We start from the raw sequence: 14,060 nt of genomic DNA, 5'->3' as shown, positions 1-14,060 counted from the left end.
AGCCCCAAAATTGCCCTCACTGGAAGCCTGTGTTTCAGACATAAGGAAGTGGATGGCTGCAAACGTTATGCTTTTAAACTCGGCCAAAACAGAGATGCTTGTTCTAGGTCCCAAGAAACAAAGAGATCTTCTGTTGAATCTGACAATTAATCTTGATGGTTGTACAGTTGTCTCAAATAAAACTGTGAAGGACCTCGGCGTTACTCTGGACCCTGATCTCTCTTTTGACGAACATATCAAGACTGTTTCAAGGACAGCTTTTTTCCATCTACATAACATTGCAAAAATCTGACATTTTCTGTCCAAAAATGATGCAGAAAAATTAATCCATGCTTTTGTCACTTCTAGGTTAGACTACTGCAATGCTCTACTTTCCGGCTACCCGGATAAAACACTAAATAAACTTCAGTTAGTGCTAAATACAGCTGCTAGAATCCTGACTAAAACAAAAAAATGTGATCATATTACTCCAGTGCTAGCCTCCCTACACTGGCTTCTTGTTAAGGCAAGGGCTCATTTGAAGGTTTTACTGCTAACCTACAAAGCATTACATGGGCTTGCTCCGACCTATCTTTCTGATTTGGTCCTGCCGTACATACTTACACGTACGCTACGGTCACAAGATGCAGGCCTCCTAATTGTCCCTAGAATTTCTAAGAAAACAGCTGGAGGCAGGGCTTTCTCCTATAGAGCTCAATTTTTATGGAATGGTCTGCCTACCCATGGGAGGGACGCAGACTCGGTCTCAACATTTAAGTCTTTACTGAAGACTCATCTCTTCAGTGGGTCATATGATTGAGTGTAGTCTGGCCCAGGAGTGTGAAGGTGAACGGAAAGGCACTGGAGCAATGAACTACCGTTGTTATCTCTGCCTGGGCGGTTCCCCTCTCTCCACTGGGATTCTCTGCCTCTAACCCTATTACAGGGGCTGAGTCACTGGCCTACTGGTGCTCTTCCATGCCGTCCCTAGGAGGGGTGCGCCACTTGAGTGGGTTGAGTCACTGACGTGGTCTTCCTGTCTGGGTTGCCTCCCCCCTTGGGTTGTGCCGTGGCGGAGATCTTGGTGAGCTAAACTCGGCCTTGTCTCAGGATGGTCAGTTGGTGGTTGAAGATATCCCTCTAGTGGTGTGGGGGCTGTGCTTTGGCAAAGTGGATGGGGTTATATCCTGCCTGTTTGGCCCTATGTGTCGGGGGCTAGGTTTAGTCTGTTATATCTGGAGTATTTCTCCTGTCATATCCGGTGTCCTGTGTGAATTTAAGTATGCTCGCTCTAATTTCACTTCATTACAGTACAACGGTTTGATTTGTTTGATCGTAGCTAGCTACATAGCTAGCTACATAGCCGTCTTTGTATCAAAGATAATTGTGTAGTCTAGAGCGATTTTCTAGGTTAGCTAGCCAGCTATTGTCGTTCTTTTAACGCAACGTAACGTAATCAACACTGCTAGCTAGCCAGCTAGCCCCCGAATAGCAGCACTGTAGAAACTATTACACTCAACGGAACGACTTGATTAGTGTAGTGTCAACAACACAGCCACTGCCAGCTAGCCTACAAAGTCAACAACGCAGCCACTGCCAGCTAGCCTACTTCAGCAGTACTGTATCATTTTAATCATTTTAGTCAATAAGATTCTTGCTACGTAAGCTTAACTTTCTGAACATTCGAGACGTGTAGTCCACTTGTCATTCCAATCTCCTTTGCATTAGCGTAGCCTCTTCTGTAGCCTGTCAACTATGTGTCTGTCTATCCCTGTTCTCTCCTCTCTGCACAGACCATACAAACGCTCCACACCGCGTGGCCGCGGCCACCCTAATCTGGTGGTCCCAGCGCGCACGACCCACGTGGAGTTCCAGGTCTCCGGTAGCCTCTGGAACTGCCGATCTGCGGCCAACAAGGCAGAGTTCATCTCAGCATATGCCTCCCTCCAGTCCCTCGACTTCTTGGCACTGACGGAAACATGGATCACCACAGATAACACTGCTACTCCTACTGCTCTCTCTTCGTCCGCCCACGTGTTCTCGCACACCCCGAGAGCTTCTGGTCAGCGGGGTGGTGGCACCGGGATCCTCATCTCTCCCAAGTGGTCATTCTCTTTTCTCCCCTTACCCATCTGTCTATCGCCTCCTTTGAATTCCATGCTGTCACAGTTACCAGCCCTTTCAAGCTTAACATCCTTATCATTTATCGCCCTCCAGGTTCCCTCGGAGAGTTCATCAATGAGCTTGATGCCTTGATAAGCTCCTTTCCTGAGGACGGCTCACCTCTCACAGTTCTGGGCGACTTTAACCTCCCCACGTCTACCTTTGACTCATTCCTCTCTGCCTCCTTCTTTCCACTCCTCTCCTCTTTGACCTCACCCTCTCACCTTCCCCCCTACTCACAAGGCAGGCAATACGCTCGACCTCATCTTTACTAGATGCTGTTCTTCCACTAACCTCATTGCAACTCCCTCCAAGTCTCCGACCACTACCTTGTATCCTTTTCCCTCTCGCTCTCATCCAACACTTCCCACACTGCCCCTACTCGGACGGTATCGCGCCGTCCCAACCTTCGCTCTCTCTCCCCCGCTACTCTCTCCTCTTCCATCCTATCATCTCTTCCCTCTGCTCAAACCTTCTCCAACCTATCTCCTGATTCTGCCTCCTCAACCCTCCTCTCCTCCCTTTCTGCATCCTTTGACTCTCTATGTCCCCTATCCTCCAGGCCGGCTCGGTCCTCCCCTCCCGCTCCGTGGCTCGACGACTCATTGCGAGCTCACAGAACAGGGCTCCGGGCAGCCGAGCGGAAATGGAGGAAAACTCGCCTCCCTGCGGACCTGGCATCCTTTCACTCCCTCCTCTCTACATTTTCCTCTTCTGTCTCTGCTGCTAAAGCCACTTTCTACCACTCTAAATTCCAAGCATCTGCCTCTAACCCTAGGAAGCTCTTTGCCACCTTCTCCTCCCTCCTGAATCCTCCTCCCCCTCCCCCCCTCCTCCCTCTGCAGATGACTTCGTCAACCATTTCGAAAAGAAGGTCGACGACATCCGATCCTCGTTTGCTAAGTCAAACGACACCGCTGGTTCTGCTCACACTGCCCTACCCTGTGCTCTGACCTCTTTCTCCCCTCTCTCTCCAGATGAAATCTCGCGTCTTGTGACGGCCGGCCGCCCAACAACCTGCCCGCTTGACCCTATCCCCTCCTCTCTTCTCCAGACCATTTCCGGAGACCTTCTCCCTTACCTCACCTCGCTCATCAACTCATCCCTGACCGCTGGCTACGTCCCTTCCGTCTTCAAGAGAGCGAGAGTTGCACCCCTTCTGAAAAAACCTACACTCGATCCCTCCGATGTCAACAACTACAGACCAGTATCCCTTCTTTCTTTTCTCTCCAAAACTCTTGAACGTGCCGTCCTTGGCCAGCTCTCCCGCTATCTCTCTCAGAATGACCTTCTTGATCCAAATCAGTCAGGTTTCAAGACTAGTCATTCAACTGAGACTGCTCTTCTCTGTATCACGGAGGCGCTCCGCTCCGCACTGCTAAAGCTAACTCTTTCTCCTCTGCTCTCATCCTTCTAGACCTATCGGCTGCCTTCGATACTGTGAACCATCAGATCCTCCTCTCCACCCTCTCCGAGTTGGGCATCTCCGGCGCGGCCCACGCTTGGATTGCGTCCTACCTGACAGGTCGCTCCTACCAGGTGGCGTGGCGAGAATCTGTCTCCTCACCACGTGCTCTCACCACTGGTGTCCCCCAGGGCTCTGTTCTAGGCCCTCTCCTATTCTCGCTATACACCAAGTCACTTGGCTCTGTCATAACCTCACATGGTCTCTCCTATCATTGCTATGCAGACGACACACAATTAATCTTCTCCTTTCCCCCTTCTGATGACCAGGTGGCGAATCGCATCTCTGCATGTCTGGCAGACATATCAGTGTGGATGACGGATCACCACCTCAAGCTGAACCTCGGCAAGACGGAGCTGCTCCTCCTCCCGGGGAAGGACTGCCCGTTCCATGATCTCGCCATCACGGTTGACAACTCCATTGTGTCCTCCTCCCAGAGCGCTAAGAACCTTGGCGTGATCCTGGACAACACCCTGTCGTTCTCAAATAACATCAAGGCGGTGGCCCGTTCCTGTAGGTTCATGCTCTACAACATCCGCAGAGTACGACCCTGCCTCACACAGGAAGCGGCGCAGGTCCTAATCCAGGCACTTGTCATCTCCCGTCTGGATTACTGCAACTCGCTGTTGGCTGGGCTCCCTGCCTGTGCCATTAAAGCCCTACAACTCATCCAGAACGCAGCAGCCCGTCTGGTGTTCAACCTTCCCAAGTTCTCTCACGTCACCCCGCTCCTCCGCTCTCTCCACTGGCTTCCAGTTGAAGCTCGCATCCTCTACAAGACCATGGTGCTTGCCTACGGAGCTGTGAGGGGAACGGCACCTCAGTACCTCCAGGCTCTGATCAGGCCCTGATCAGGCCCAGTCAAAACTGTTCGCTGCTCTGGCCCCCCAATGGTGGAACAAACTCCCTCACGACGCCAGGACAGCGGAGTCAATCACCACCTTCCGGAGACACCTGAAACCCCACCTCTTTAAGGAATACCTAGGATAGGATAAAGTAATCCTTCACACCCCCCCCCCCCTTAAAAGATTTAGATGCACTATTGTAAAGTGGCTGTTCCACTGGATGTCATAAGCTGAATGCACCAATTTGTAAGTCGCTCTGGATAAGAGCGTCTGCTAAATGACTTAAATGTAATGTAAATGTTCTTTCTTTCTTTCTCTCAGAGGACCTGAGCCCTAAGGACCATGCCTCAGGACTACCTGGCATGATGACTCCTTGCTGTCCCCAGTCCACCTGGCCGTGCTGACCTGTTGCACCCTCGACAACCACTGTGATTACTATTATTTGACCATGCTGGTCATTTATGAACACTTGAACATTTTGGCCACGTTCTGTTATAATCTCCACCCGGCACAGCCAGAAGAGGACTGGCCACCCCTCATAGCCTGGTTCCTCTTTAGGTTTCTTCCTAGGTTTTGGCCTTTCTAGGGAGTTTTTCCTAGCCACCGTGCTTCTACACCTGCATTGCTTGCTGTTTGGGGTTTTAGGCGGGGTTTCTGTACAGCACTTTGAGATATCAGCTGATGTAGGGCTATATAAATACATTTAATTTGATTTGACTGCATTCTGATAGTGCATAGTCAGAGCCATCTTGTGGCTAGCCACACTACAAACGTAATTTTACCAGGTTCCTGTGAAGCAATTGTAATGACATTCCACCACCACATACCTGAGCAAGTGGTGTTTATATGCATATATTAGCAATTTTGGGTAAAAATATTTTCAGTTTACTATGGGTACGCACTTTCTCCAACAGGGGCAGTATAGAGCAGGAGTTCTAAGAGGTTAAATTCATTGTCTATTAAAAACACATTCTGAGATCATTTTGAGGGGTTTTCTCCAGTGGTTTGAGTGGGGAATTGGGCTTCACAGGAAAATCTTGTCCGAGGTTGCAACGGTAACCAAGGAGGCGGGGCTTAGCGAATGGTCAATTACTATGGTCGTTAGTATGCCACACATCACAAATAGATCTGGGACCAGGTTAAATATATTCAGTAAAGCATTAATTCTGATATTGGGACAGTGCTTACCTTGGTCCACTGCCACAGGATCCTACCAGCGGAGACCAGATATTTCACTGTCTCAGAAATCTCAGACTTGAACTCCCTGCATTCGTGGAAGTATCCACAGCCCATGATACCTGTGGGAATAGAGACACATAAAGTACTCTTTTGTGTGTGTGTGTGTGTGTTGATGGGTTCGGATTTCTAAACTTTAAATATTGTTAGTCATCAGTTATACTTGAGACATGAGGGGTGCCATAGTCTAGGGTCTACACCAGAAGTTAATGGTTATCTGTAGGAGGAATGGATATTGTGGATGTAATTAAGCCTGGAATGTACTGGGTGAAAGAAAGATAATCACATGTGGCATGCACTGATAAGGATTGAGAGATGTGGATTAGTGAGGAAGGGGGTCGAGGTCAGGTGACCTTACGGGAGAAGGAACAGTTTGTGGCCCGTATCACTTAACTTCCTGCCTAGTAATAAAGATGTAATGTTTAGAGAGGAGGAGACTCCACCCAAATTGGGGTATATATATTACCACTGGTGGAAATATGTCTTTGCCTTATGCAGCTGTATGACCCAATGGGGCAATAAACTTGGTTTGAGCTTTATTATGCGCCTGTGAAATTTTATAAGGTTAATTTGGAACCTAACAGTGTGATATTGCATAATTTGATTGCTGCATCACAGCCAGTCAGTTAGTAATTCAGAGGTGAGTAACTTACCAAAGATCTTGTCAATGGAGGTGTTGGATGGCAGGGTACAATTGAACACGGTAAACTGTCTCTTCAGTCTCTGGGGGATGTCATTCCTGCCTCCCCCAGGGTGAATCATAGCAGCCAGCATCTGCATGTCCACAATGGTGGTGAAGTCTCCTGGTTTGTCCAGACTGTACATGCCAGTCATCTCCATCATCTGACGGACTATCTCGTTGGTGATCTGTGTGCAAAATAAACAAACACAAACAAGGGAATTAGTTATTCTGCAAACCATTGTAAATGCCTGTTGTCACTTTGAATTGATTACCCATTTTTTCTATTGTGTGACACCGCAATTTATTTTGTGTGCAACCAAATCATGGGCCAGTCCCTTTAACTGAAAAGTTAGTGGCATCAGTACCACCAGGGGAAAAAGTTAGTCCAGAGCCCTGCTTCAGTGATGGCTATATGGCAGTGACGGAAAAAGTACCCAATTGTCATACTTGAATAAAAGTATAGATACCTTAACAGAAAGTTACTCAAGTAAAAGTGAAAGTCAGCCAGTAAAATACTACTGAGTAAAAGTCTTAAAGTATTTGGTTTTAAATATACTTAAGTATCAAAAGTAAATGTAATTTTTAAAAATATACTTACGTATCAAAAGTAAAAGTATAAATCATATTAAATTACTTATATTAAGCAAAGCAGACAAGACCATTTTCTTGATTTTAAAATGTATGGATTGCCAGGGGTTCACTCCAACACTCCGACATTATTTACCAAAGATGCATTTGTGTTTAGTGAGTCCGCCAGATCAGAGGCAGTAGGGATGAACAAGTGTTCGTTCTCTTGATAAGTGTGTGAATTTAACCATTTTCCTGTCCTGCTAAGCATTCAAAATGTAACGAGTACTTTTGGTTGAAAAATTTATGAAGTAAAAAGTACAATATTTTATTTAGGAATGTAGTGGAGTAAAAGTAAAAGTAATCAAAAATATAAATAGTAAAGTACATTTACCCCAAAAAACTAGTTAAGTAGTACTTCAAAGTATTTTACACCACTGCTATATGGATGGGTTGAATTTAAATGCTATGACTACAGTACCTGGTCGCCCCACTCATTGACAATGGGCATGTTGATGTCATCCACAAAGATGGTCATTCTGCGTCCTCCAGGAGGTCCGTAGGTGCTACCCATTCGCTTCTCAATGTAGCTCTCCACTGTGCGCTATGATACAACACTTCTATTACTACTCAATAGAAACATGATAAAGTGATTCTTCACGAAACCAGGACAAAAAAGACCATGATTTGGGGGATTTTCATGAAATTTTAATCATACAATGGTCCTTTGGAAGAAGGATTGTTATATATTTGGCATTGTATCCAAAAGCATAATTGAGAAATAATTTATCAAAGTTGGCATATTTCTAACATTTTGGCCTTACTCAGGCCTCCTTTAATTTAAGACTACATTGTTTCATCTGTATGTGCTACAGAGCAAAAATTGGTGTCATATGAAGCTTTTCCGCTTGCTCTGTAATGAGTAGTAGTTTTTGTTTTCATATATTGTTGAACATAATATGCTCTACACAGACATATAAAAGTTCATTTCAGAGTTATGATCCAATTTGTGAGCATTACCAAGAGTGAATGTGAAAATGTATTCAAAATGGTCACCCTCTGCTGGTGATTTGCAGGATGTGCAATGATATACAGTGGGGCAAAAAAGTATTTAGTCATTCACCAATTGTGCAAGTTCTCCCACTTAAAAAGATGAGGGAGGCCTGTAATTGTCATCATAGGTACACTTCAACAACTCGCCGTGTTTGGAGGACAAAGAATGCTGAGATGCATCCAAAGAACACCATACCTACTGTGAAGCATGGGGGTGGAAACATCATGCTTTGGGGCAGTTTTTCTGCAAAGGGACCAGGACGACTGATCCTTGTAAAGGAAAGAATGAATGGGGCCATGTATCGTGAGATTTTGAGTGAAAACCTCCTTCCATCAGCAAGGGCATTGAAGACGTTTGACCTCTGTCATTGCCAACAAAGGGTATATAACAGAGTATTGAGATAAACTTTTGTTATTGACCAAATACTTATTTTCCACCATAATATGCAAATAAATTCATAAAAAATCCTACAATGTGATTTTCTGGATTTTTTTTTTTCATTTTGTCTGTCATAGTTGAAGTGTACCTATGATGACAATTACAGGCCTCTCTCATCTTTTTAAGTGGGAGAACTTGCACAATTGGTGACTGACTAAATACTTTTTTGCCCCACTGTATGTTCAACAATATATAAAAAATTTAAAAAAGCCAAATCAAACATTTAGTTTTTTCTATATTCATGTTCATATTTTCCAATATTCATAAATGAATGTAAATATATATATATATCAGATCCAAATACTCATATTACAGAACGAGCGGTAGAGCTTCATATGACACCAAACATTATGGAGTCTTAAAGGAGGCCTGGGTAAGGCCAAAATGTCATAAATATGCATTTAAATTATGCTTTTATTATGCTTTTAGATACAAATGTAAAATATATGTAAACAATCCTTCCTCCAAATTAGTTGAGCAATAGCACTGAATCATCTTCTCTATGTAATGTAGGATATGTAATACTGTACTATATGGTGTAATGTATACTGGGTAATGTATATAATGTATACATATCTCACCTGAAACATTGTAGGCTCAGTAGCAGAAGAAAAGTTCAGTGATTTGGACAGGTCTGTCTCAGGGTCGTACTTGTTGGTGTAGCCTTTAATCATCACTGTCTTGGCAGTTCCTTGTTCACCGATAAGCAACACAGCCTGTCAAAAGTGAGAAGAAAAAAAATTACGTTGATTACACCAACATGTTGTCATGACGTTGCCCTCTTTGGGTACAGCAAGCCCCATCCCCCTCTCCTACACCCAGGCTGCTGTGGTCAGAGAGAGGTCGTAAATTCCTAGAGGAGATTATCTCCTCATGGCCACAGTATAGAGACAGAGTGAATTTTCATAGAGAACAAAGGAATTTCTTCCACCTCACAGAACTTGAGGTCCGAACAACATTTGTGTTCTGGAGAAGGTATAAAAGATCGGTGAAGAATCCAGCTACTAACTGGTCCGTTTGGTACAATTTTGTGAAACTCATGGGAGACAATACGGCCACATTACCATAAAGCTGTTTATATAATAGCCTCAGATATGAGGCTTACATCTAATTGTTATATAAGATTAATGAGTGTGGATGATATTGTTTGTGAAATTGTGTGATGTGATTTTGAAAAAATTCTCACTAAGTCCTTGGCACGCCCCCAGGGGCATAGACAGGACCGGGCGTCATGAGACGGCCCTTTTCGATGTTCCGAATAAAACCCCACCTGTGTTTTCTATCACCATACCATGTTGCTCTCAATTACGAGCGGTTGCAGACCAGCTTACCTTGATAACGAGAGGGCCAAGGTTTGAGACCAGACTGCTGAATATTTTAACCATCCCACGTGGTTAAACTCTTAGACTATCGATACCGACAGAATAAGAACAAGTCTTTAATATTAGTTACTAGTCTGCAGCTAGGAATTCGGTATCATTGAACGCGAAGACCGACAACCGCCGAAACATCTATCCATAACGACATGAATGAATGTCACTCTGAACTATCCATTCTAACCACGACGGAGAGGGTGGACAAACTCTCCAACAAAAACAAACTTTTCAACAGAGACCCCGACGACACACTGAGCGTAAATATATATATTGATTGCAATTGTTCCCGAATGAGTGAGAGTTCGTGTGCAAAGGATTAGCATTTCAATTGTTATAATTATGAACTGTGTGTTGTCTTATCTCAGTCCACCCCCACTTCCCTTTTGTACACGAAGCCGTGATGCCGGTTTATCCCACTAGGGAAACTCCGTTATCATTTCTTTGTAACTATCTACTGTTTGTTTATGCATTTCTGTGAATTGATTAGTTAGTAAATAAATCATTTTAAGACAATTGACGTATGGATGACTCATAGTGAAGACTGGGTTCGTGCAGATAACCAACAATTTACGACGTTTGGAATGAGACTAACGTGAGGTAAAATAAAGAGGAATTCATTAATCAGAAGACTATTGATCAGATATGAAAATATCTGTAAAGTTATATTAGAAAAAGTATAACTTTGTAATCTGAATATTTTCCTTGGTGCCCCGACTTCCTAGTTAATTACAGTTACATGATTAATCAGTTTAATTGCGTAATAATAATTACAGAGTCATTTGATATAGATTAATCTTCAGTTTAATGATGCCAAAGGCACGACAATGTTTTCAAGACAACTTAACCCAATTGACCCAATGTGTCTGTGTGTGTGTGTATACAGTACCTTGCGCTGTTTTGCAATAGTCTCCAAAAGGTAACTGGTTCTGGTGTTGTCCACATTGGGAACCAGGATGGCGGCGTAATCTGGCACGTAGTCAGTGGGATAGATGTACTCCACCACATAGTTATTCCAATGGTCCCAGTCACCTGAAACAGAAACGCCTGCATCATATACAGAGCCCTGTCCACATGCAGTACGGTACTACTGTGCAGCAACCAAGGCACATAGGGATCCAGGAAAAACAGCCCCAGTGGGCATGGGCCAAAACAGTGCAATGATGTCATTATGACTCTTTTTTGACGTCATGGTCAGGTTTGTAAAAGGAATTTTGTCAACATATTTTTATGATTTCTGACCTTTTGGGCTATGTATAAATATACCGTTCTGGTTGACCATATATTCGAAGATGGTCTCTCCGGGCTGTGTTTTGGGAATGTCCACCTTGCTCTCGTGGGCCCTGATGAAGGCCTCCAGCTTTTCCCTGTCCTCCAGCTCCAGCAGGGCTCCCACACTCCACATCAGGCAGAAGACAAAGAGGCGCTCCAGCTGCATGCTGCTGACCAGGCCCCCCGCCTCCTTGGTGGGGATCAGGCCCTCCAGCAGGTTCACTGACTGAACACATATAGTCACAGACATGGGGTCAGTTATCATATGTAGTAATATGTATATAAAAAAGGGAAAATGCAAAATTCTTTATCTCAAGAGTCTCTTGAATAGCACTTAGAATGCATGCCCAATACAAGGCTTCATTCTAAGTGATATGCTAGTGTCGATATTGGAACAAAGTGATGGTTAAATTAAGGTTACAAAATACTGAAGGCATTTAATTCATACCTGCATGATATAATTGCACTCCAAAAGCTCCATTTTGGGCTTGAGGCTTTGCTTCAAGTACACGTAGGCATCCTCAAAGACTTTGTCGTATAGACTCATGATATTGTCTGCCTCAACTGCACTGCGTTTGTAAGCCCATCCCTACAACATACAGAACATTATACTTAGTCATAACTAGGTCATCATGAGGATTAAGCACATTAGGGGAATCTGAAGCTTTTTTTTACTGTGGTAATGTAAAGTTACCCCACCCTGACACTCTGTCTATAACACAAAGCATATTGCCATTTGGCACATATCTGATATTGAACACAATGGCCAATTAGATAGATTTGTTCACAATTTCACTGGATTATTGAAGAAAGTCTTACACTATCCACACAGAGTATATTAATATGGAACACTTTGACCGTAACATGGATGGTTTGTGTTATTGCATAAGCCCTATACCTGCAGTATAGGCCTCCAGCTGAGAGCCGAGGAGCTCATAAAGACCATACCCACGCGGGATACGGTGGCTGGGGAGGCGTTGTCCATGTTGTGCACCTCAAACACCAGCTTACAGGCCGGGGACATGACGATCCTATCACCGTTGGCCAGGGTCAGGGTCTTGTTGTCATCCAGAACAGAGTTGAGGTTCTCAATCCAGATGGCGTCCACAGGGCCGTCCAGGACTATCCAGATGTTCTCTCCTACAACAAAAAGGGGTGAGTTTCCCAAAAACATCATATTTAACATGGTACTTAGTTTGTTCACCCACAGAAGATTGACTAGCCAACATAAATGTTTCTAATTGTTACTCTCTTGGAAGCTCTGTGGCTGGGTCGTCGAGAGAAAACCCTTATTCAGAGGTTGGACCATTTGAACACCATTTGAACCATTTGAACACTAACAATGTTCTCACAGATGGTAAAACCTTATCAATATTGTATCCCAAGGTGCATTCAGAGTCAGACAGTTGTACCCTTCTTGGTTTTTAAAGTCTTCCTCCACAGCGTGGAGAAGATGCCGTCAGTCCAGTCGTTAGTGGCGGCGTCCAAACGCCCGAACATCTGGGGGGCCGTGATGGCCTTGGGGTTCATCCTCATCTCCCTGTGGGGCGTTCCGCACTCGCTCAAGGCCCGCATCAGGATGTTGATGACTGCGGTCTTCCCGGCCCCGCTGGGGCCGAGTGTCATCAGGCCGTGACGCACACGCGACGATTCGTAAAGCTGACACACACAACAGCACATTTTTATTTCAGCCTCTTTGGAGGGTAACTGTATTTTTAAAATTTTTATCAATCATTTAAACATACATTCACATTGTGTATATACTGTATATCTTTGGTTACACACCAGTGCATTCAGCACTTGTGACTAAACACAGAAGTAAAAGTGTCACCTGAACAAGTTTGAGGTTCCACGAAGGGTGGTTGACAAGGCCTGCCAGCTCCACCTGGTTGGCCACGGCAACCTGCAGCTCAGCGTAGGTGCTCCCGTCCAGCTGGATCCCCGGGAACAGATCACTGATCAGACTGAGGAAGAGAGGCTCGTCCTCATCCACCTGGCAGGGAGAAGCACCAAAGAGACAAAATATGTTAGCATCCGCATGCTAAAACCATGTTAGCATTAGCATGCTAAAAACATACTAATGAGGATCAATAATTTTGCTGATGATGTCTCTTTTCATACCAGTTTGGAGAGGTTCATGTCACGCAGAACTCTCATCACAATGCTGGACTCGGTGTCTTGAGGTCGGGCTCTCTTATTGGCCCCCAGGGTTCTCAACACAGACAGGATGTTCCTCAGACCAAAGTCATAGTGGACCTGATAGGATGGATTGACTATCAGTCTCAGTGTAGCAGTTAATTTATTCTTGTTCTTTCAAAGGCCAGTACAGACAGGAATGACTGCCTCTGCATTCACCTGCTTTGTCAGTTGCTCCTCGCACAGTTTGTAGAGCACAAAGAACTTCTGTGCCAAGACAACGTTTTCAATGAAACCGCAGCTGGCCAATTTCACCCTCATGATGATCTGGAAAACAATAAGGAACACATTGTTGACCGACAGCTAAGACACAGAAGGTTGCAATCCCATATGGTTAAAGGAACTCTTTGCCCAGTATGGTAGTTGACTGGAGGGAAGGGAACTCAACCCACCTGTCTGTCCGGCACCATCATGGACACAGTCCTGAACTGAACTTTCAGGTTCTCTGGCAACTCCTGACGCCCAGCATAACCAGGGTTCTATGAAATAACAAGAAAACATGTTGGTATTCAAAAGCTTTATACATGCTGCTTGTCAAAGTGCTTGTACTCAGTGAACAATGGCAAAGCTGTGCTGTCTTGCCTCCCACTCACCATGGTGATAAACAGCCCAAATTCTGGGTTCAGACTGACTAAGTCTCCGTCGGTGAAGATGAATTGTGTTTTGCGGTCTTTACGGGATGAGAGAACAATGTAGATCTGCTGTGCAGCTACAGACAGCACAGGCAAGTCAATTCTGTTGAACTCGTCAAAGCAGCCCCAGGAGCCAGACTGGGCAAGACCTGAAAGTA

At 44.8% G+C, this 14,060-nt stretch overlaps 1 protein-coding gene across 1 annotated transcript in view; it reads right to left on the bottom strand.

The window, feature by feature from the left end:
* The window catches only part of LOC115139177 (dynein axonemal heavy chain 8), a 70,156-nt gene that overhangs the window by 36,610 nt on the left and 19,486 nt on the right, over window positions 1-14,060 (bottom strand). The window contains exons 44-57 of the mRNA XM_029676309.2: window positions 13,864-14,051; window positions 13,663-13,749; window positions 13,430-13,537; window positions 13,196-13,330; window positions 12,906-13,067; window positions 12,487-12,733; window positions 11,973-12,214; window positions 11,523-11,663; window positions 11,069-11,300; window positions 10,692-10,834; window positions 9,011-9,145; window positions 7,419-7,541; window positions 6,342-6,555; window positions 5,641-5,750 (exon numbers count right to left, since the gene is read on the bottom strand). Of these exons, the coding sequence (XP_029532169.2) occupies window positions 5,641-5,750; window positions 6,342-6,555; window positions 7,419-7,541; window positions 9,011-9,145; window positions 10,692-10,834; window positions 11,069-11,300; window positions 11,523-11,663; window positions 11,973-12,214; window positions 12,487-12,733; window positions 12,906-13,067; window positions 13,196-13,330; window positions 13,430-13,537; window positions 13,663-13,749; window positions 13,864-14,051 (2,267 nt within the window). The remainder of the gene's footprint in view (window positions 1-5,640; window positions 5,751-6,341; window positions 6,556-7,418; window positions 7,542-9,010; window positions 9,146-10,691; window positions 10,835-11,068; window positions 11,301-11,522; window positions 11,664-11,972; window positions 12,215-12,486; window positions 12,734-12,905; window positions 13,068-13,195; window positions 13,331-13,429; window positions 13,538-13,662; window positions 13,750-13,863; window positions 14,052-14,060) is intronic.

This window comes from Oncorhynchus nerka, linkage group LG13, assembly GCF_034236695.1.
Source record: "Oncorhynchus nerka isolate Pitt River linkage group LG13, Oner_Uvic_2.0, whole genome shotgun sequence".
Lineage (NCBI taxonomy): Eukaryota > Metazoa > Chordata > Actinopteri > Salmoniformes > Salmonidae > Oncorhynchus > Oncorhynchus nerka.
Note: the sequence above shows the minus strand (reverse complement) of the source record. Positions and strands in the feature narration are given on the sequence as shown.